We start from the raw sequence: 19,716 nt of genomic DNA, 5'->3' as shown, positions 1-19,716 counted from the left end.
TGAAACGAAATTTAAAAGCCGAACACAATATTTTTTTACTCGCCACAAAAATTAAAAAGTTAAAAACGGCGCGAACGGAGCGCGTTTATTTTAAATTTGACAGCTGTTGCCTGTTGATTCTGTTGATTGTTTTGTTTTTGAATGAATTGTGGAATTGAGGTTGTAAAATGAACAGAAAAGTTGAATAAAGTCATAAAATATTGATTAAATCAATAATTAATTGAACAGTGCTTATTACATGATGGGCCGTAGAAAACACTCGGCTGCCGAGAAAGCTGTAACGTGGCTCAGCGAGGAAGTTCATAACGATCAAAATTTTTCCACCTCGTATCATTACTACGAGTAAGTTTTATTTGTTTTGTTTGTAAATGTGTAACTAGCAGTATTCGACTTGCCTGACAAGCGGTTTTGGCTTCTTGTAATTTGTTAAACGTTCGCAGAAAATTCCAATACAAGCATATAGTTGCCGGCTTAGGCGATTTCGTGCTCGTCTCAAATGCCGACGCAGCAGAACCTGACACCGAAGATGGTTGCGACGCGGCGAAAATTCTGTCTCTATACGAGGACAGGACGAACAAACGTGACCCATTCCGAGCTAAAGTACAGTGGTTTTCCAAGTGGAGTGATTTGCCGAAAGGTTGTTTAAACGAAAACGAACCCATCGATTTCTTTGAGAAGGAGGTAAAGATGTTTTTTTTTTACTTAGATATTATTACATTCTTAACTAGCTACGGTAAGCTAACAGTGTATTAATGTTCTTATCAAACTTTTCATCTATGGTCTCCTGGATATGAGAAACTGTGTGGGCGCATTGTTTTGACAGAACAAAATAATGTCAGCTTAGGTTAATTTCCAGAATATTTGCAGAGACAAAAAAGGTATTTAAAGCTAAGATAGTATTGATTCAAACACTGCATTATACACATTATTTATTTGAAACACTTAACTGTAAATTATACTACAGATATTTATAGAATAGCTGGCTAACCTCAACATGGTAGTAACCCGATACTATTAAATTACAGGTTGTTGAAGACCACCGGCCGTTTGACACAGATGTAGATATCGAAACATTCTACAAGAAATGCTTCATCACACTCACTGTAACAAAAGACACAGATGATATTTTAAAATCAGCTCCGTACCACTATATCTGCCGATACAGGCTTCTTCCGCTTGGCAAGAGAAAACTACACTTGGAGCCCGTGCTAGAGACAGAAAGAAAGGCTCTGCAACTGCTGTCCACTCCCAGTAAGAATATGACTCCGAAGACACCTAAGACTCCAAACAGTTTAATCAAAAGAATGGGCCGTGTTTCAATTTCAGAAAAGAACTGGAGTGTCTCCAAAAATGATGGCACAAAATTACTCTTAAAGAGAGCTATTTTAGCTGATAAAAATGACAGGGACTCACCAAAGAAAACACCAAAGCCTGTTAAACCAGAAACACCCAAAAGTACAAAAAAACTTCATGGTAATGATATAGAAGATGTTCTACTGGAATTGAAGGTCACCTCTGATGATGAACTACCAACCCTCGTTATCAGAAAGCATGAGCCCAGCACACCAAAACGTAAGACACCACAAATCAGAATAAACAATGAAACCCCAAAGAAAACTCTAGTCTTCGAAGATGAGGATAAAGATGGTTATTTGACCCGATCTGGTCGAGTCATTAAGAACTTGAAATCATTTCGAGAGGAGGTGTCTCCAGTGAAACGGACTCCCAGGCGAGTGAGAAAGAATAGTAGTGGGAGTGAAGAGGATTTCATGATGGCTCCAAAGACCCCAAAAACTCTCCGTACACCAAAGACACCAAGGACACCACGAGGAAGGCCATCTGCTGGGAGAACTCCGAGGAGTGTCTCCAAAAGAATACTGACCAGTGAGCTCACGCCTACACTGCATACTAGAGCTCATTCTGTTGAGAACATTGGAGGTGAGAGATTGTTGATTGATGTAGCACCTCCATTGTGGGTATCGCAGACACAATCGATTTTCAATTGTTATGCGGCAGCCAGCCACTTGGGGAATGATGGGTTAACTGTTCCTTTAGCTCAGATTGCCAATCCAGAATAAGAAAATAGAAAAAAGCATCTAAGTTTAATTCTAATTAAAATAAAATGTAGTTAATTAAAATTATTACCATAAAATAAATTGCTTACACAGGCTTTGAAATAAAAGCACTCAATAAACGTTCTATAAGATACTGAAGATTGAAGAAACATTGTTAAATTGCTTAATTTAATTTGATTGCAGAATATACAAAGGAGAACAAGTCTCTCCCTGGCAGAGAGAACCAGCTTCATGAGATATTGTCATTTATAAGAGCAAAACTGTGTGATGGGAGCAGTGGGTAAGACATTTAATTTTCTGATATTTTTAGAGTTTGAAGGTTACACGTAAATATTTATTTATTTATTGTTAATGATCTAGCAGCATTTAGCTGATAATGACCATATCACACAGTGTTGTAATTCACACACTCGTTATTAATTTCTTTTGCAGGACTTATTTGTCATCAACCATTTGTCAAGTCTATTTTTAAAGATGTTAACAGTTGGTGCAGATACAATATCATCGGACAACATATTCCAAGTCTGCACAACTCTATTGCTTAGGAAGTTGTGAGCTACAAGCAAGTTCTCTAGTGTACGTTCTAGTCTGAGATGATGACCTCGAGTTGACCTGGATTTCACATCTTTCCTAATGTAAATATCTTCAAGCTCTGACACGCTGTACCAATGTGTTAGTATTTTGTATGTCTCTATGAGGTCTCCACGTAGGCGCCTGTCTTCTAGCGTCGTGAGGCGCAATGCCTTTAATCTATCTTCATAGCTCATATTATGTCGAAGTGCTTTCGGTATTTTTGTTGCCTTTCTTTGTACACTTTCTAAAAGATCAATATCCTTATGAAAGTATGGACTCCAAATTTGGAATCCATATTCCAGTAGTGGTCTTATGTATGTTTTGTATATTTTAAAAAAAAGATTAATTGTTACAACTTGAAAGGTCCTCTTAACCAAGTAAACAAACGAGTTGGCTTTCTTGACAATGTTGGCAATATGTTGATCCCATTTTAGGTTGTGTGTTATCTGAACTCCCAGATCTGCTTGTGAGTTAGTAGAGGTCAAAGGACAACCGTCAATGGTGTACTGTAATTTTGGGTTATTGTTTCCAAGTGCAAAACATAACACTTTGTTAAGTTCAAATTTAATAACCAGTTTTTGGTCCAAGTAAGTACCTGATCAAGGTCATCCTGTATTTGATTAGAGCTTACTAGAGGGTTAGCAAATAATTTGCCATCATCAGCAAAGAAGGCTGAGTGAGATCTTATCATTTTGTATATAGCAATTAGATCAATTACATACATACCAAACAGGCCTGCTGCGAGCACCGAGCCCTGTGGAACGCCGCTTTTCACTGCTTTACAGTTGGAAAGAGAGTTACCTATTCGAACTTGGAATGTTCTGTTTTTCAAGTAGTTACTAATCCAGTTAGTTACCAGTCCAGCCGTCCTCTTATTCCAAAGTGTTCAAGTTTCAAAAGAAGGTGTTTATGGGAAACTTTATCGAAGGCACATTCAAAATCCAGGTATATGACATCAACAGGATGTTTATTATCAAGTTCATTGCACCAAGAACGTACACATGTCAGTAGATTGGTTATGGTTGATCTTTTCTTGACAAATCCATGTTGCTTGGCAGAGATCACTCCCCTATGCCAAAATGTATTCATTTTTTCAGAGATGATTTTTTCCATAATTTTCACCACTACACTTGTAAGGCTTATAGGTCGAAAGTTTTTGGGATCAGTCTTATCACCTTTTTTAAAAATTGGTGTTACAATGGCCTTTTTCCAATCTTGAGGCACTACACCAGAGCGGAATGAGCTGTTCATTATGTCTGTTAATGTTTGGCCTAGTAAATTGCTGGAGTTCTTAATAATACTGCATGAAATTTGATCTGGACCAGGTGATGAGTGAGTGTTAAGTCCTGCAATTACTTTTGTTTTGTAACATCTGTAGCTGTGAATTCAATATCACTCAATTCATTTGTAAGTTTAGGTAAAATAGGAAGCTGCGTACCGAGGTCTCCCATCATCCCTACCCTATTTCCCTATTCCCTCTTAAAAGACCGGCAACGCACCTGCAGCTCTTCTGATGCTGCGAGTGTCCATGGGCGATGGAAGTTGCTTTCCATCAGGTGACCCGTTTGCTCGTTTGCCCCCTTATTTAAAAAAAAATGCAGCTAACAATAATTACAAAAAAATGAAATTAAAAACATAACTTAACATAACTCTGTGTCTAGGTGTACAGTTTGTGTCAATCTAAGGCCATGTTCACACCAAACCGATTGTGAGCCGCCGAATGTGAGCGAGCGCTACGCAGTTTATTGTATTTCTACATATTCACTTTTTCGTTCACACCTTAAACCGACAATACGCCATTACGCTAGGCGTAGGCGCGGACATTCGATAACGTATATTTTCACGTTCACACTGGGGCTCACAGTGAGCCTGCTCACATTCGGCGGCTTACAGTCAGTTTGGTCTGAACACGCGCTAAATCAGGACTGGTACATTTCCAGTTGTATGTACATCTCCGGAGTGCCGGGTACAGGGAAGACGGCCACCGTGAACTCGGCACTCAAGATGCTGAAGGAGGATACGGAGCTGCCGGAGTTTCAGCTGGTGGAAGTCAACGGGATGAGGATAGCCGAGCCCAGGCAGGCTTTTGTGCAGATATACAAGCAGTTGACTGGTATGGATGCATACATATATCATACTATAAGAGTTTGGATGATTTTACGAGATGTGATAATGTTATAAATATTTTAATTTACTACCTGGATGAAATATCTGTAAACCCTGTGTTACCTGCAAAAGCTGGTAAGAAACTACTCACTTGAACCTAAAACTTGGTGAAATCTTTGGCAGTTGACATAAATATAACTGTGTTATAATAAACTTGTACAGAAATCACACAGAATCTACAAATCTTCTGTTATACAAATGTGTTTAAATGTTATACAAAAATATAGATTTTTAAATAAATACATGTTACAGGTAAGACAGTTGTATGGGAGCAAGCTTGTTCACTGTTAGAGAAGAGATTCACAAATCCTGGGCCACGGAGAACACCAACTGTACTTATTGTGGATGAGGTAAGACTAAATATAATTACCTTTTATATTTTCTATGAATTGTGATAATAGTAAATTTAGCCATAGTAATTTTAACACATTACTACTGAGGGCTCTGATACCTACTTCTTCTTGTGTTGCTACAAGTGTTCTCACTAGAGTTAAAATATAAGAAGACAAGTCAAAAATAAATGAATATGTTATTTATACATCGTTTATTTCAGCTGGACGCGCTCTGCAATCGGCGACAGGACGTCATTTACAGCATAATGGAGTGGGCGACTAGCGGCGCGCGACTGACCGTAGTCGCGGTCGCTAACACCATGGATTTGCCCGAGCGAATGGCGGCGCGAGTCGCGTCGCGACTGGGCCTCACGCGACTGTCGTTCCCGCCGTACACGCACACGCAGCTGCAGAATATCGTGGCCGCGCGCCTGATGGGACACATCGTGCCCGATGCCGTGCAGCTCGTCGCTAGGTAAGTCGCTGTAACACGAGCGAATGGCGTCGCGAGTCGCGACTGTCGTTCCCGCCGTACACGCACACGCAGCTGCAGAATATCGTGGTCGCGTGCCTGATGGGACACATCGTGCCCGATGCCGTGCAGCTCGTCGCTAGGTAAGTCGCTGTAACACGAATGGCGTCGCGAGTCGCCATTGTCGTTCCCGCCGTACGCACACGCCACACGCAGCTGCTTTATAAAATTCAATTTTGCTTACTCTGTTAGCTGTTATTAGGCATTGCAATTTTAAATTCTTCTCACCTGGAACTGAAAGTAAAAATTGCTAGATTATATCTTTATATCCTAGCTCTTATTCGTAGGCCCTATCAAGCTTTTATTTACCTTTTCTTAATGCATTATTCCTATCCAGGAAAGTGGCAGCCGTATCGGGTGACGCTCGTCGTGCGCTCGCTCTGTGCTCGCGGGCGCTGGAACTGGCCGGGCCGGGGGGCGCGGGGTTCGCGGAGGTGCAGCGGGCGTTGGACGAGGCGGCGGGCGGCGCGGCGGTTCGCGCTATCAGACGCTGCTCACCCGCCGAGCGACTGATGCTGCGAGCTGTGGCCGCTGAGGTGACTTTTTTTTATAAAATATGGAAGATACTTTTTAGTTTGTTTTTGACACATGACAAGAATGGATCACTACCATTTTCATTTTATTTAAAAAGTAAATTTGAAAAAATATAAAGCTATCAAAAAGAGTAGAGTGGATTCATTTATGAATTTATATATGTTATGCTCAATCTGCTCAATCCGCTCAATATGCAAAGACCGAAATCGCTCAATGAGCGAAAAAATGGCTTACAACGCGTTGTGGTCACAGTGAAACAGCCACGACGCGTTCTGGCAATCACAAAAAGATCAAAACGCGAAATTCGTGTCGTGGCTGATATGCTATTCGTTTTTCTTCTTGATTTGTTATTGATTGATTAATCGTCCACAGTTATGGAAGATTATATTTAAATTACCATGCGTACTACAAAATATTATTTCTTTTACTAAATCACTGCATAACGTGTTTTTCATTATTATTTGAAAACTAGATGTCCCGCGCGGCTTCGCCCGCGTAAATTAGAAATTTTACAGAATCCGTAGGTACATTTTCCCATAAAAAATATTTCCCCCGTTTTTCCCACATTTTCCTGAGTTTCTTCTGTCGTATTAGTCTTAGAGTAATAATATAATATAACCTTCTCGATAAATGATGAGTCTTACTCGATAAATGATCTATCTAACACTGAGATAAGTTTTTAAATCGGACCTGTAGTTCCTGAGATTGACGCGTTCAAGCAAACATACTCTTCCGGTTTATAATATTAGGTAGATATAGATTTTTTTTAATTATCGCTTGACAAACTCGAGTCTCGATCTAAAAGACTATGAAATGGTATAATATGGTAGTGATGATGATGATGATGATGATGAAGAATGTAATTTGCATAGTAGCATATGCTTTCTGTTCTTAAAACAACGCCGAAACTCCCAAACTTGTATCTATAAAGAATCAGGAATTCTCTCAGCACCTGCCGAACCACGGTATACCAGGTATATCTCGGTGCAAAATCTTACTTGTTGGTAGCATATGCTTAGAATACTTCTCACGAAACCGAAGTCACTATATGTTTCCCTATAAGTTTTGAGGAGTTCCCTCGATTACTTATGGATCCTTCATCAGATCACCACTTTTGTGAATATAATACCAAATTGGGATGATACCCTATACACCAAAAGAAAAATTTTGAAAATCGGTTAACAAACGGCGGAGTAATCGTTGAATATAAGAAAACGAACATAACACCTCCCCCATTTTGAAAGTCGGTTAAAATTGTAGCCTATGTGTTATATATTTAATATTTTAATCAGCACATGAATTGAATAACAAAATTTTTTTCAAATTAATCGTAGCACCATCTGTCAGGACAAACTAAAATTGAAATAGAATAATATTGAATGCGATGATAGCGCCGTCCGCCGGATCTAATGTAAAACATTCCAAAATCAACAACTCCTTATAAATAAGAAATTAATTGAAAAAACATTTTCCAGTAGACCAAACTGTAAATCTAAACCATTCTCGAATCTCCACGAACACACACAAAAAAATTCATCAAAATTGGTCCAGTCGTTTAGGAGGAGTTCAGTCACATACACACGCACACAAGAAATATATATATTAAGATATCCATAGTTCCATAATATCCGTGCTAATATTATTACTGTCTGTCTGTCTGCCGCAACGTGTTATTGTTTGTTGTTGTTTTTTTTTTTTTATATTAAGGTAATCTGATCTTAATAAATTGTAAAAAATAACCTTTATTTTTATTTATATAATTTAAATATAATACTACTAGATAATGCCCGCAACTACGTTGCGCCAGACATACAGTAATAATATTAGTATATATAGTATGGAACTATGGATATTTTATAAATAATAATGATAAACACGTTATGCAGTGATTTAGTAAAAGAAAAAATATTTTGTAGTACGCTTGGTAATTTAAATATAATCTTCCATACCTATGGACGATTAATCAATCAAGAACAAATCAAGAAAAACGAATAGCATACGAGGGCTGCTATTTATGTATCCGGAATTAAAAAAAGAAACAAACATATATCATTTAATATGGTTTTATTGCTTTTCAAAATATTCGCCGCGATGATCGACACACTTTTGCATATGCTGGAACCAATTTTCATAGCACTTTTTCCATTCTGATTGAGGTATCTCCAAAACGTGCATTTTGAACGCATCAACAGCCTCTTCGCGGCTCGAAAAACGTTGACCACGTAATTTGTTCTTCGCGTATGGAAATAAAAAGAAATCGTTAGGTGCCAAATCAGGGCTGTACGGCGGATGACCAGTCAATTCGATCTTTTGACCCTCCAAAAACTGAGTTGTTTCAGCTGAGGTGTGACAGCTAGCATTGTCGTGATGTAATATGATTCTGCGTTGTCGGTTGTCCTTTCTTATTTCTTCAAAGACTTCTGGTAAACAAATGGTCGTATACCATTCAGAATTAACCGTTTTACGATTCTCTAATGGCACTGTAGCCACATGTCCATTAATTCCAAAAAAACAAGCGACCATTTGCTTCAAAGTACTTTTTGCACGAGTAACTTTTGTTGGTTTCGGCTCATCTTGGAACACCGTTTCGGGGTCATATGCATAGATCCAAGATTCATCACCTGTGTAGATATTATAAACGGCTTTTGACGTACCACGGTTGTATTTTTTTATCATTTTTTTGCACCAATCGACACGAGCCCGTTTTTGATCGATTGTCAAGTTGTGCGGAATCCAACGCGAACATATTTTTTTTACAGCCAAATGTTCGTGTAATATCTTATGTATGCTCGTCATACTTATGCCTAAGGACGCCTCTATCTCGCGATATGTAACATGACGATCACGCATTATTAGTTCCCGCACAGCATCTATATTTTGTGGGACAACAGCTGTTTTTGGGCGACCTTCTTTATTTTCATCCGTGAGCATAGACCGCCCACGATTAAACTCACTGTACCAGTGATAAACAGTGGTTTTTGATGGTGCTTCATCTCCAAAAGTTGCGGTGAGTTGAATAAAGCACTGTTGTTGATTTAGCCCACGCCGAAAATCGTAGTAAATCATTGCACGAAAATGTTCACGCGTTAAATCCATGGCAAATGAAGACACGCAATTTTCAAAATGACACCACAATGGCAAAATAATTGACAGTCACATGAAACAAAATGTATTCTTCAACCAAAGAGTTCTATTTTCAAATGTTGTAATTACTTTTTAAATATTGTTCTTGCAAGTGGCCAGTTCCGGATACATAAATAGCAGCCCTCGTATCAGCCACGACACGAATTTCGCGTTATGGTCTTTTTGTGATTGCCAGAACGCGTCGTTGCCGTTTTCATTAGAGCCACGACGCGAATTTCGCGTCGTGGCTGTTTCACTGTGACCACAACGCGTTGTGAGCCGTTTTTTCGCTCATTGAGCGATTTCGGTCTTTGAGCGAAACATATACACCACAAAAATAGTTTTTTAACAGTAGTATATTTTTGTTTGTTGAGTCTCAATGAAAAATTTTCAAAAAATGTCAGTATTAATACTCTATCATAATATTTGAGATAAAGTAAAATATTCTTAAATGGATCGCAAGTAAAAAATTAACAAAAGGATATGCCCCGGGTGAGGATCGAACTCACGACCTTAAGATTATGAGACTTACGCGCTGCCTACTGCGCCACCGAGGCTATGATGCAATTGTCCAAATTACGTTACTTAATTTGGTAGTTAAATCTGATATGAAAGACTGCTGTTGGGTGTGGTAACTCGTCGCCACGTTGATGCTTTTCTTATTAGTTATTACTATAAAAGTTTTATTGAGTTTAAATTATTACTAATGGCTTATGACACATTTTTTATTTTAAGTATATCTATACTTAAAATAAAAAATGTGTCTATACTCTGTCAGAGTTGTGTCTCTACCCTCTCAGACCATCTATTATATTAGTAACATGAGCTAGTTCCAAATTAGTAGTCATTCTTAGGTTATAATAATTATTATATTGCAAAACGGATACTTATTCAAGAAGTATTAATATGATTTTTACCCCCCAAAGCAAAAAATGACAATTATTTCTACACAATCCATACTAATATTATAAATCCGAAAGTGTGTCTGGCTGTCTTTCTATCGGTCTGTCTGTTGTTACCTCTTCACGCTCAAACCGCTGAACCGGTTTTGCTGAAATTTGGCATGGAGATACTTTGAGTCCCGGGAAAAGATAATTAGAGGAAATATCCTCTAATTATCTTTTCCCGGGACTCGGAGGCGTCATCTAGTTAATTATACTTTTGTTATACTATAACGTAACCTTTTATAATTGTAGGTGGAGCGCACCGGATCAGACGAGACGACTCTCTCCCGCGCTCTCATGACAGCTGGTGCGCTGGTTGCACTAGACGGGCGGCCGTACCGCAGCGCGCATATCGTCGCACCGACGCCGGCGCAGGCACGGGCAGCATGCGCGCGGCTGGCAGCACTCAAACTGCTGCTGCTAGAACCCAAACCGGAGCCGCGACTGCTGCTGAATGTTAGTGCTGATGACGTGCATTATGCGACGAAGCAGATTACTGTGTAGGTGTTAAATGCTTGTGTGGATACGGCTGGCAGCATTCAAACTGCTGCTGCTCGCGCTCAAACCGGAGCCGTGACTGCTGCTGAACGTTAGTGCTGATGACGTGCATTACGCGGCAAAACAGATCACTGTGTAGGTATTATAATGTTATAGTCAACGACGGCGTAGGCGCGGGCAGCTGCGCGCGTCTGGCAGCACTTAAACTGCTGCTGCTCGAGCCCAAGCCGGAGCCGCGACTGCAGCTAAACGTCAAAGCTGATGATGTGCAGTATGCGACGAAGCCGATTACTGTGTAGGTGATGCATACGGTCGCGTCAACAGCATCAGGCAGCTCTCAATCTGCTTCTGAGCATTATCGATGGCAGCACTTCGACTGTACGTGTCTGCTCCTCAGCACTCGACCCCATGTAGTTCTTGCGTGAGCTGCCTCAGATTTGTGTGTAAAGAATAATTTTCTGTTTTTTTCTTAAGTAAGTATGTGTTTTTTGTGACATTTGAAACTAATGAGTTACTAACCTACATGGGAATAACAACACAGTATAATTTATTAATTGAATATGCAGAAAGTACCACTGTTCTAAGATCTGTTTTCTTAATAAATGAATTTAAATGTTTAGTTAACTTTGACATTAGATTGTTTTTTAATTTATTGAAATAGTTGAATGCTTGACGATGATTATTAATTGTTATCACAGTTATTATTGTAATGAGTGCCTTGAAATGTGCCTACGTATTTCTAAGTTTTAAAAATAAAAGACTGTTAAATTTGTGATAACTTTATTTTATTCTTTACATTAAAAATATTCAACTAACCTAATTATAAATACACATTATAAATCATAAAATATTTTTTGAGGTTGTCATTAACGAGGAGTATATTTTATGAAATATTATGTATCGCCGACTTGCATTATTTTGATGAGGGCTTCTGTGTTGTTTTCACGTACTGCCTTTCTGCACGCGTTTACTACTGCCTTACTGTACTTGCCCACTGGAAATACCATCAAGGTTAACTATAGTTTGTGCGTTTTAAGATGATATGGGTGAAAGTTTTCATATTCCTTGCTCCGGGTTTTTTTACAAGAAAACAAAAAAAATCAAAATGTAATAAATTATATTCCATCTACAAAAACAAATGTTTCCTATAATTATTGTAAATGAATAAAAATTAAAAGTTGCTAAATGCTAACTTATTAATATAAAATTATAAATATTAACTGTGAAATAGGAGTATAAAATAACTGTTACGAAAACATTTGAAAAATTTTAGATGCATGAAACGGAACTTATGTCAATAGAGATTGACTCTGTTGAATCGAAATCAAATCAATAAAAAAGGGCGGCCATCTTAAATCGCCGGCATGCACCACTGAAATGTCAGTATGAAATCGATAATTTCGATTGCAATTCCTTTACGAAGTGATTCGATATTTTTAAATTATCGATTAATTTTTGTTAGGTAACTTCTTCTTCTTTTAAAAATAGCCGCCTCGGTGAGTTGCCCCTACTATTGTCAATTATAATGTGTCACGCATATCATCATAAAACGCACAAACTATAATGCACATTTAATCAAAACAATGGCGCGTAAAGCAGTAGAACTTCAAAGAAAATTTATTAATAATGTACAGTTTATCACGGCTTCTGTTATAAATAAATACATACATACATTTCCAGTTGAATATTTAAAAAACCTGGTAAATTAGAATAAATACGAACACGGCGGACAGCAGTAGATTTTACCTCTCAACCTAGTTGCCTGCTGTAGGATTGTGTGCAGTTGTTTGAGCGAGTCAGTCGCTTGATCCTGCGCCGAGCGACGCACGTAACAGCTCGTTATTAGCTCCTCGTTCAGTAATATCACCTCTTTGTATCTGTTAAGCATTTCGTTTCTGGAAAAAATATAGTAATAGATGTGGCAATGATGAGTGACCTAATAAGTAAAACATTCAGATGAAATAATTATTAGTCTTACGCACAAATTATATGCTGCAGCGTCTTGAGCTGCTGGCAATAGCGCAGTTATCAATTGCGCCTTTTCAGCAGTTTCAGCAGCTAATCTGTGTCTAGTTTCATCGATATCAGAAACATTATCCATCTCCAAACGTAGCTTTTCTTCGACCTCAGGAAACTTTGCTGTGGACTGATTTGAGTTAAGGTTAGTAACAGATAGTGTTACTTTAAGATAGTGACACACAGTGGTAGTTGATAGTGTTATTATAATAAAATTAATAATATAACACCAATTTCAAATTAAGAAATATTTCTCGAGTTTCGAGATTCGTAGTTGATAACAACAAAGCTACATAGGTATAAATAACCGTTTACTCGTTTGTCATGAGCATTAAGTTCATGCCATTAAAAAAAGTAACTGTCAGTTTATGATGTCAATTGTCATCGATCTGTCACTTGTCAAAATAAACGCCGCAAGCCGCTTGCAATTTTGTGGTTGAAATCAAAAATTTTGTTAAAAACTTAATAATAACTATAAAAAATGGTTGGACACAATGAAGTTGAGCTCTCGGAAGCCGAAGCCGAACAATACGATCGTCAAATTCGACTTTGGGGATTGGAATCTCAAAAGAGGTTACGCGCCTCAAAAGTTTTAATCATCGGCCTGACCGGCCTCGGAGCTGAAATTGCAAAGAACATCATTCTATCGGGTGTGAAAAGCGTGTGTTTATTGGATATTGAGAAGCTGAGCGAGATCGACTTGTATTCTCAATTTCTGGCTCCGCCCGACAAAGTCGGCGAGAACAGGGCGGAAGCGTCGTTACAACGCGCTAGAGCTTTAAACCCTATGGTCGAAGTGAGCGCTGAGACGAAGGCAGTCGATGACCTGCCCGACAATTACTTTTCCGCCTTCGACATCGTGTGTGCGACAGGCTTGAAGCAGGAACAGTTGGAGCGCATAAACAACATCTGCCGGGACAACAACAAGAAGTTCCTCTGCGGAGACGTTTGGGGCATGTTCGGGTACATGTTCGCGGATCTGGTCGACCATGAGTACTCCGAGGAGATTGTGCAACACAAAGCAGTAAAACGTGGGCCAGATGACAATGAGAAGAATGCACGAGAGACCGTTTCTATTACGGTAAAGCGCCGTGCTATATACGTTCCTCTGCAGAACGCCCTGTCAGCTGACTGGTCGAAACCCGAGCTACGATCGAGATTACGCCGCGGCGACCCCTCATACTTCGTCATGAAGATCCTTTTGAGGTTCAGAGACGAATACAACAGAAATCCCGATCCATCGAACAGAAAAACAGACACTGAAGTGTTGTTGAAGATGAGAGATGAACTTGTAAAGGAATTGTCACTTCCGGAAGGATTTATCAGTGATGCACTACTGACAGATGTGTTTGGAATAGTCTCTGGAGCAGCAGCTGTGGTCGGCGGAGTCATCGGCCAGGAGGTCGTGAAAGCCGTGAGCCAGCGAGAACCTCCACACAACAACATGTTCTTCTTCAACCCTGTCAAGTGTGTTGGGTTCGTGGAATTATATGGCCAATAGCAATGTATGTAAGTTTTATATCTAAGACTAAATAAATTAATTTCTACACTAAAATACTATTTTATTTCAGCCAAAGTTATAATTTACACACTAATGTTTAAGTTTATCTTTATTTGGTTTTGGCTTAGTAAAGTTAGGCTATGTTTCCACCAGAGATGTGCTGCGAGGAATATGTTTTTAAGATTAAATAGCATCGCCGCGCTGAGTGATGCCATGGCAATGAAGTGATTCTATTGGTTCTCAAAAACACATTTCTCGCAACACATCTCTGGTGGAAACGCAGCCTTAAGGCTCTGTCCCAGTGTGGGTTAAGCCTTAAGGAAATGGAATCTTATTATAATTTGTGGAATGTTAACTTTTAATAATATTTACCTGCAAATCTGATAGGTTTAAGAACACACTCAAACTCTGTATTATATCACCAGCTAGTCTAATATCCTCTGTTATTATCTTAACCTGTCCATCTGCTTCAAAATCTATTCCGAGGAAGCTGTTATCTCTTAGACAGAGGAATTTCAAATGGAGCTCTTTAGTTTCTTCACTTTCCAATTCTAGCTCATCATCGAGAAGAAAGTTTTTGTTGACCCAGATACAAATTCTTTGCACCCGTTCTGTAATTCTAAATGTGACGTAACTGTCTATTTTCCTTTTAGCATTATCTGTAAGTCTGTACATGGAGAACCTTGGGAGATGTTTTGTCAGCTCAAATATGTGAAATTGCTCACTGTCTGCATATCCAACTAAAGCCTGCAAAATAGAAACTGTGTTCTTACATAAAAGTGACTAATAAATCCTACCCTTTAATAGTAAAGTTTTCTGGTTTTACTTATAAAAATATCAAATATTAATACATCTGATATTTTGTTCAATTTAACTGTCTTTGTATGATGCTTGAGCATTGAAGTTCATTGAAAATGTATTTTTTGTTTGACTGACAGACTTTTTAAGATTGTAGCATACATCAAAATGATGATGATGGTGATTGTATAAGTAACAACTGTGTGTAAAAAATCTAAAATCAGTAATCAAGTATGTTTATAAGAGGTATTTATACCTTGATATGAACATCCACTGGCACATCACGTGGGGGCCGCAGCGGTATGTACAGTATGGATCTCAGCTGCTCAAGTGGAGGATGTCTGGCCAGGGTCTCTCCGCTCTCAAATATACCCTCAGCCAGCACAAGTGCCGCGCGGACTATCGTTTCGTTGTTGGTTGAGATAGCTAGCTCAAGAGTTCCCTGTCAATTTATAACACAAAATCTGTTAAAAAAATACATACTATCAGAGAAGTTGATTCCTAGACAGATGGCGGACTTAAATAATTTGGTCACGTTTAGTCAAACCATAAACTAGTATATAAATAAGTCTATGAGTCAAACCCATCACAGCTAACATTGAATTGTCATAAGCCAACTAAATGATGTAGGTCCGTTACACGGAGCTAATCCGTTAAATGCTTAGGAATCAACGACCTCTGTGGCTCAGCGGTGAGCGCGTTGGTAGCTCAAGCCGGAGGTCGCGGGTTCGAATCCCGACGACGGAACAAAAAGTTTCCAATGTTCCCGGGTCTGGATGTGTATTAAATATGTGTATGATATAATAAAAATCTAAGTAGTATAAAAGTATTAAATATATTTCCGTTGTCTGGTACCTATAACACAAGTCCTTTAGGTACCTAGCACGGGGCCAGACTGACGTGGTGTGAAGCGTCCATAGATATTATTATCATTATTATTATTATCAACTTCCTCGATGAAAATAACTTACAAGACGTCTTAAATCACTAAATGCATTAAAAACTGCGGCACTAAATTCGGAAAATGTCAATGAACATGGAGAAATTCGGATATTGACCTTTCACTACTTGTCTCTCTCTTACGCAAGATCTATCTCTCTTCTAGGATGCAAAAAACGCGACTGTGGCAATAGGTGGTGGTCAATGGTCGAATCTCGAATGTTGCTCATAGTTAGTAACAGTTAAAATATTATTAGCAAGGATATCATCTATTCTTTCATAACTTCCCCACTCAACTTACTTCTTCTACATCTGGGGCGACAGCTACTTGTAGCCTGGTATTGGTGGGCATGGCAGTGGGTGGTCTATCCACCTCCAGGTTGAGGTGGCTGCTGGACGCGTTAGCCTCGTAATGCTGCATCTCCACCATTAGCGCCTGTTTCTTGTTCAGTAGCTCCGTGATGGCCAGCCGGTCTTCTTCTGAAGGGATTTTCTTGGCGCTCGCGTCCGATGATTCTTGGGTTGGTGGATAGCCTAGCACTGATGGAAAGTTTAAAGTTTTACTATTAAGAATTAAGATGTTATGATGTTAGCTCAATGAGTCAACAGCAATCAAAACTTAGGTAGCTTTGACCCAACGCTATGATCGGTACCTGTTGCCTTTTCATTCGTTCACCAATATAAATTTTCCTGTCGAAACCGGTGGAAAAGAGATAGTCCAACATATTCCCTTGCAATAGAAAGTAAAGTAGCGATATATAGAAAGTAAGTTGGCGTACTAGCGTACTAGCATATCTCTCAGCTAACCTTCCCCCTTATCGGAGACGCACACAAGATCCGGTGTCCCCAGCGAGCGGTAATCAGCTAACAGCATGGCGGCTGCGGCGCTGCGCATCTGGACTCTCCTCACCACCCGTCCCTCCGCGTCTCGCCAGTCGATGCGGCCGTTGGCCCAGCAGCAAGCCAGGCATTCGCCAGACCACTGCAGCGATATCACATTCTGCTTCGACTGGAAGAGAAGATTTTGGGTGACTTTGAAACGTCGACCGATGGCGTTGATCCTATGTTAGGTCGTGCTAACTAGAATATTATGTAGTTCATTCATTAAATAGTTCTGCTAAAGATCTTATCGTAAAGAAAAAACATTTAAAATGTCCAAATGATATTATGTTTCCGTTTTGATGATTTAATTAGATCACAATTTACGTGGGAGAGCCATGCTTCGGCACGAATGGGCCGGCTCGGCCGGATAAATACCACGTTCTCACAGAAAACCGGCGTGAAACAGCGCTTGCGCTGTGTTTCGCCGACTGAGTGAGTTTACCGGAGGCCCAATCCCCTAACCCCTACCCTCAACTATTCCCTTCCCTTCCCTACCCTCCCCTATTACCCTATTCCCTCTTAAAAGGCCGGCTCGTTTGCCCCCTTATTTCATTTAAAAAAATCCTATAGTCATGGGCGTACCCAGGTTCTGGGCCAGGGGGGGCAAATTACGCGGGGTCTGGTGCCAGGGGGGGGGGGGGGGGGCAAATCAGATTTTTCATAAGCTAGGTGTTTATAAAGAATAAAAAATTTATAATTTTTAGTTGTAAAAATACTGTATTGCAAACAACTGGCAAACATTCGTTCTTAATTTTTATAGATAAAAGTACTAGATAATATAGTAGGAACGTCAACATGATCCAGGGGGGGCGGCTGCCCCCCCCCCCCCCCCCCCCCTGCTCCCCCTCTCGGTACGCCCACGCCTATAGTTACAAATCTATAGCAAAATAAAAATACCTTTACACGCCACAATCGTATCCCCTCCTCGTAAATCCCAATAGTTCCATTGGCTAGGCCGTACGCGAACCGCACCTCGCTGATCTGCGACAGGCAGATGACGGGCCCAGTCTCCGCCATCTCCGCTATAAACTGGTTGTTCTTCAGCACCCTGATATAGGAATCCTCGCAGCCTATCAGCAACTAAAACAAATTCATCTTTAAAAGAAAACTGCAGTGTCCTTTGAAGACAATAATCTTATATCTTTAAACGAGCAATTCTTGTATATATATACATAATTTGAATCTCGGAATCGGCTCCAACGATTTTCATGAAATTTAGTATATAGGGGGTTTCGGGGGCAATAAATCGATCTAGCTAGGAATCATTTTTAGAAAATGTCATTTTATTCGTGTTTCAAATAGCTAGAGGTATTAATATAATATTATCAATAGGGATGATGACAAGGTCAAAGATTAGTGAATTTTGTTAATAAAATAAAGAAATCACGGTAAAAAATAAGTATTCCCAAAATTTCAGCTTGATAGCATTTGTATTTTTTTCGTTATGCGCCTTTAAAGTTGGATATTCAAGTCGAGTTTTTTTCAATTAAATTTCTTAATACCTATTTGTATACAATTCGATAACCTATGCAATAATTAAAAGCAACTTTTGTTATGAAACCACTTTCATAAACGCAATATTTAATATACCTGCCGAACAAAGTTGTCTCCCGATGCGTACAAACTACGAAAGACTGACGTCATACTTTCGTAGCACTTTGTATGGAGCGTTTCGGGCAGGTCTTTTTTATGAGATATTTGAATTGTCATATCTTGGTGAATTTTTAAGCTATCAGAGTCATTCTTTCAACGATGTTTCTATTTTTAAGTGTCTTTCAATTACCGATAAGAAAAAAAAAAGTCATCATGCCTATTAAAGATATTTGTACGATGTGTTTGTATGATATGATGTGATCAAAGGCAAATCCAATATTGTAGTAATAATATTCTGCATTGTTAGCAAAAAGGGAGAGTAGCATCAGGCTTATCTATCATCACTCAGCAATAAGTTTCAAAGTGCTACAGTGGAATATGTCGTCGACCGTGGCCGTAGACCGTACCTCATTCTCACCGTCTTTATCGTAGTCAAACGTGATCATAGCGTTGACCTTCCCACCAATAACGTTCCAGAACACCTCCTCACCCTGGCTGTTCAGCGCTAGCACCGAGCTATGGCCGCCGACCATCGCCAGAGCCTCGTGCTTGCCGAAACTACCCACAATGATCACATTAACGCCATCTGGTGCCTCTTTGAAGAACAAATCGATGTTGTCGTGCACGTCGTAGGCTGAAACAGATAAATATTATCATTATTAGGTAAGTTACTTAAGAAGCAAGTAACCAGTAGGGGTCTTCTTCTTCACGTACCCAATATTTGCGTAGGAGATCCTATCAACAGCATGTCTCGCTGTGTATCCGGTTTCAAAGGACCAGCAGCCATCGATATCACAGCCTGGCTCAAGTTCAGCTCAGACACCTCTCCATGGGATTGAGATCTTTGCGCTCTACCACTGATTATACCTCCTTGTGGATGATGAATTATTATCTTAAAAAAAGATTAGTTGACGGTGGTCAGTAGAAGGGTAGGCTTATATTGCCGCTAGGGGGCACAAAATATTGAAAATAACTCAAATCTACGTACTTTGTCATATCCAGCTGATGCGGTGAAGCAGGCATGGGTACCGTCATATTTTGCAATACAAGCAATGCCGGGTGTGACTTTGTGATTTAACTCCAGCTTGAACACAGGCTGTATTGTAGAGACTTGCATATTTTTTTAATAAAAAAGTTTTAATAGTTTAAATTGTTTTTGGTTTTTTTTTTAAACCTGAGTCCGTGGTTCGGTCCGGTCGGTTGTTTAGTA

At 39.4% G+C, this 19,716-nt stretch overlaps 3 protein-coding genes and 1 non-coding gene across 5 annotated transcripts; 2 read left to right on the top strand and 2 right to left on the bottom strand.

The window, feature by feature from the left end:
• Positions 1–120: 120 nt before the first annotated feature.
• Positions 121–11,501, top strand: LOC121737242 (origin recognition complex subunit 1). Of its 2 annotated transcripts, XM_042128851.1 has the most exons (10): positions 121–342; positions 441–681; positions 1,026–1,938; positions 2,259–2,355; positions 4,589–4,761; positions 5,067–5,164; positions 5,368–5,621; positions 6,016–6,214; positions 10,532–10,783; positions 10,917–11,501. In XM_042128851.1, exons 1-9 carry the CDS (start codon positions 239–241, stop codon positions 10,781–10,783), a joined length of 2,331 nt encoding a protein of 776 aa, XP_041984785.1. In that variant the 5' UTR covers positions 121–238; the 3' UTR covers positions 10,917–11,501. The 2 variants fall into 2 exon arrangements, with proteins under 2 accessions (XP_041984785.1, XP_041984784.1); XM_042128850.1 differs by having other exon boundaries at positions 10,532–11,501.
• On the bottom strand, positions 9,820–9,892 carry Trnam-cau. The gene has a single exon. It is a non-coding gene; the product is annotated as a tRNA-Met (tRNA).
• A 159-nt stretch (positions 11,502–11,660) lies between the features above and the next one.
• LOC121737257 (Bardet-Biedl syndrome 2 protein-like) lies at positions 11,661–19,623 on the bottom strand. Its single transcript, XM_042128878.1, has 11 exons — positions 19,495–19,623; positions 19,221–19,398; positions 18,914–19,140; positions 17,811–17,993; positions 16,839–17,040; positions 16,333–16,571; positions 15,349–15,534; positions 14,667–15,041; positions 12,760–12,923; positions 12,524–12,672; positions 11,661–11,771 (listed from the first exon to the last, which is right to left on the bottom strand). Exons 1-11 carry the CDS (start codon positions 19,621–19,623, stop codon positions 11,671–11,673), a joined length of 2,133 nt encoding a protein of 710 aa, XP_041984812.1. The 3' UTR covers positions 11,661–11,670.
• LOC121737258 (SUMO-activating enzyme subunit 1) lies at positions 13,198–14,348 on the top strand. Its single transcript, XM_042128879.1, has one exon. The coding sequence runs from the start codon at positions 13,275–13,277 to the stop codon at positions 14,292–14,294; it is 1,020 nt and encodes a 339-aa protein (XP_041984813.1). The 5' UTR covers positions 13,198–13,274; the 3' UTR covers positions 14,295–14,348.
• Positions 19,624–19,716: the final 93 nt, after the last annotated feature.

The sequence above is a fragment of the Aricia agestis genome, chromosome 20 (genome assembly GCF_905147365.1).
Source record: "Aricia agestis chromosome 20, ilAriAges1.1, whole genome shotgun sequence".
Classification (NCBI taxonomy): Eukaryota; Metazoa; Arthropoda; class Insecta; order Lepidoptera; family Lycaenidae; genus Aricia; species Aricia agestis.
Note: the sequence above shows the minus strand (reverse complement) of the source record. Positions and strands in the feature narration are given on the sequence as shown.

Excerpts from the sequence above, each read along its gene's own strand:
- LOC121737257 (XM_042128878.1), bottom strand. The coding sequence starts at position 19,623 with ATGCAAGTCTCTACAATACAGCCTGTGTTCAAGCTGGAGTTAAATCAC. Across the intron at positions 17,041-17,810 it reads TACGATTGTGGCGTGTAAAG|TCGAAGCAGAATGTGATATC; the intron begins GTATTTTTATTT and ends CTTCTCTTCCAG. Across the intron at positions 15,535-16,332 it reads TCGCCCCAGATGTAGAAGAA|GGAACTCTTGAGCTAGCTAT; the intron begins GTAAGTTGAGTG and ends ATAAATTGACAG.
- LOC121737258 (XM_042128879.1), top strand. The coding sequence starts at position 13,275 with ATGGTTGGACACAATGAAGTTGAGCTCTCGGAAGCCGAAGCCGAACAA.
- LOC121737242 (XM_042128851.1), top strand. The coding sequence starts at position 239 with ATGATGGGCCGTAGAAAACACTCGGCTGCCGAGAAAGCTGTAACGTGG. Across the intron at positions 5,165-5,367 it reads CTGTACTTATTGTGGATGAG|CTGGACGCGCTCTGCAATCG; the intron begins GTAAGACTAAAT and ends CGTTTATTTCAG. Across the intron at positions 5,622-6,015 it reads GCCGTGCAGCTCGTCGCTAG|GAAAGTGGCAGCCGTATCGG; the intron begins GTAAGTCGCTGT and ends ATTCCTATCCAG.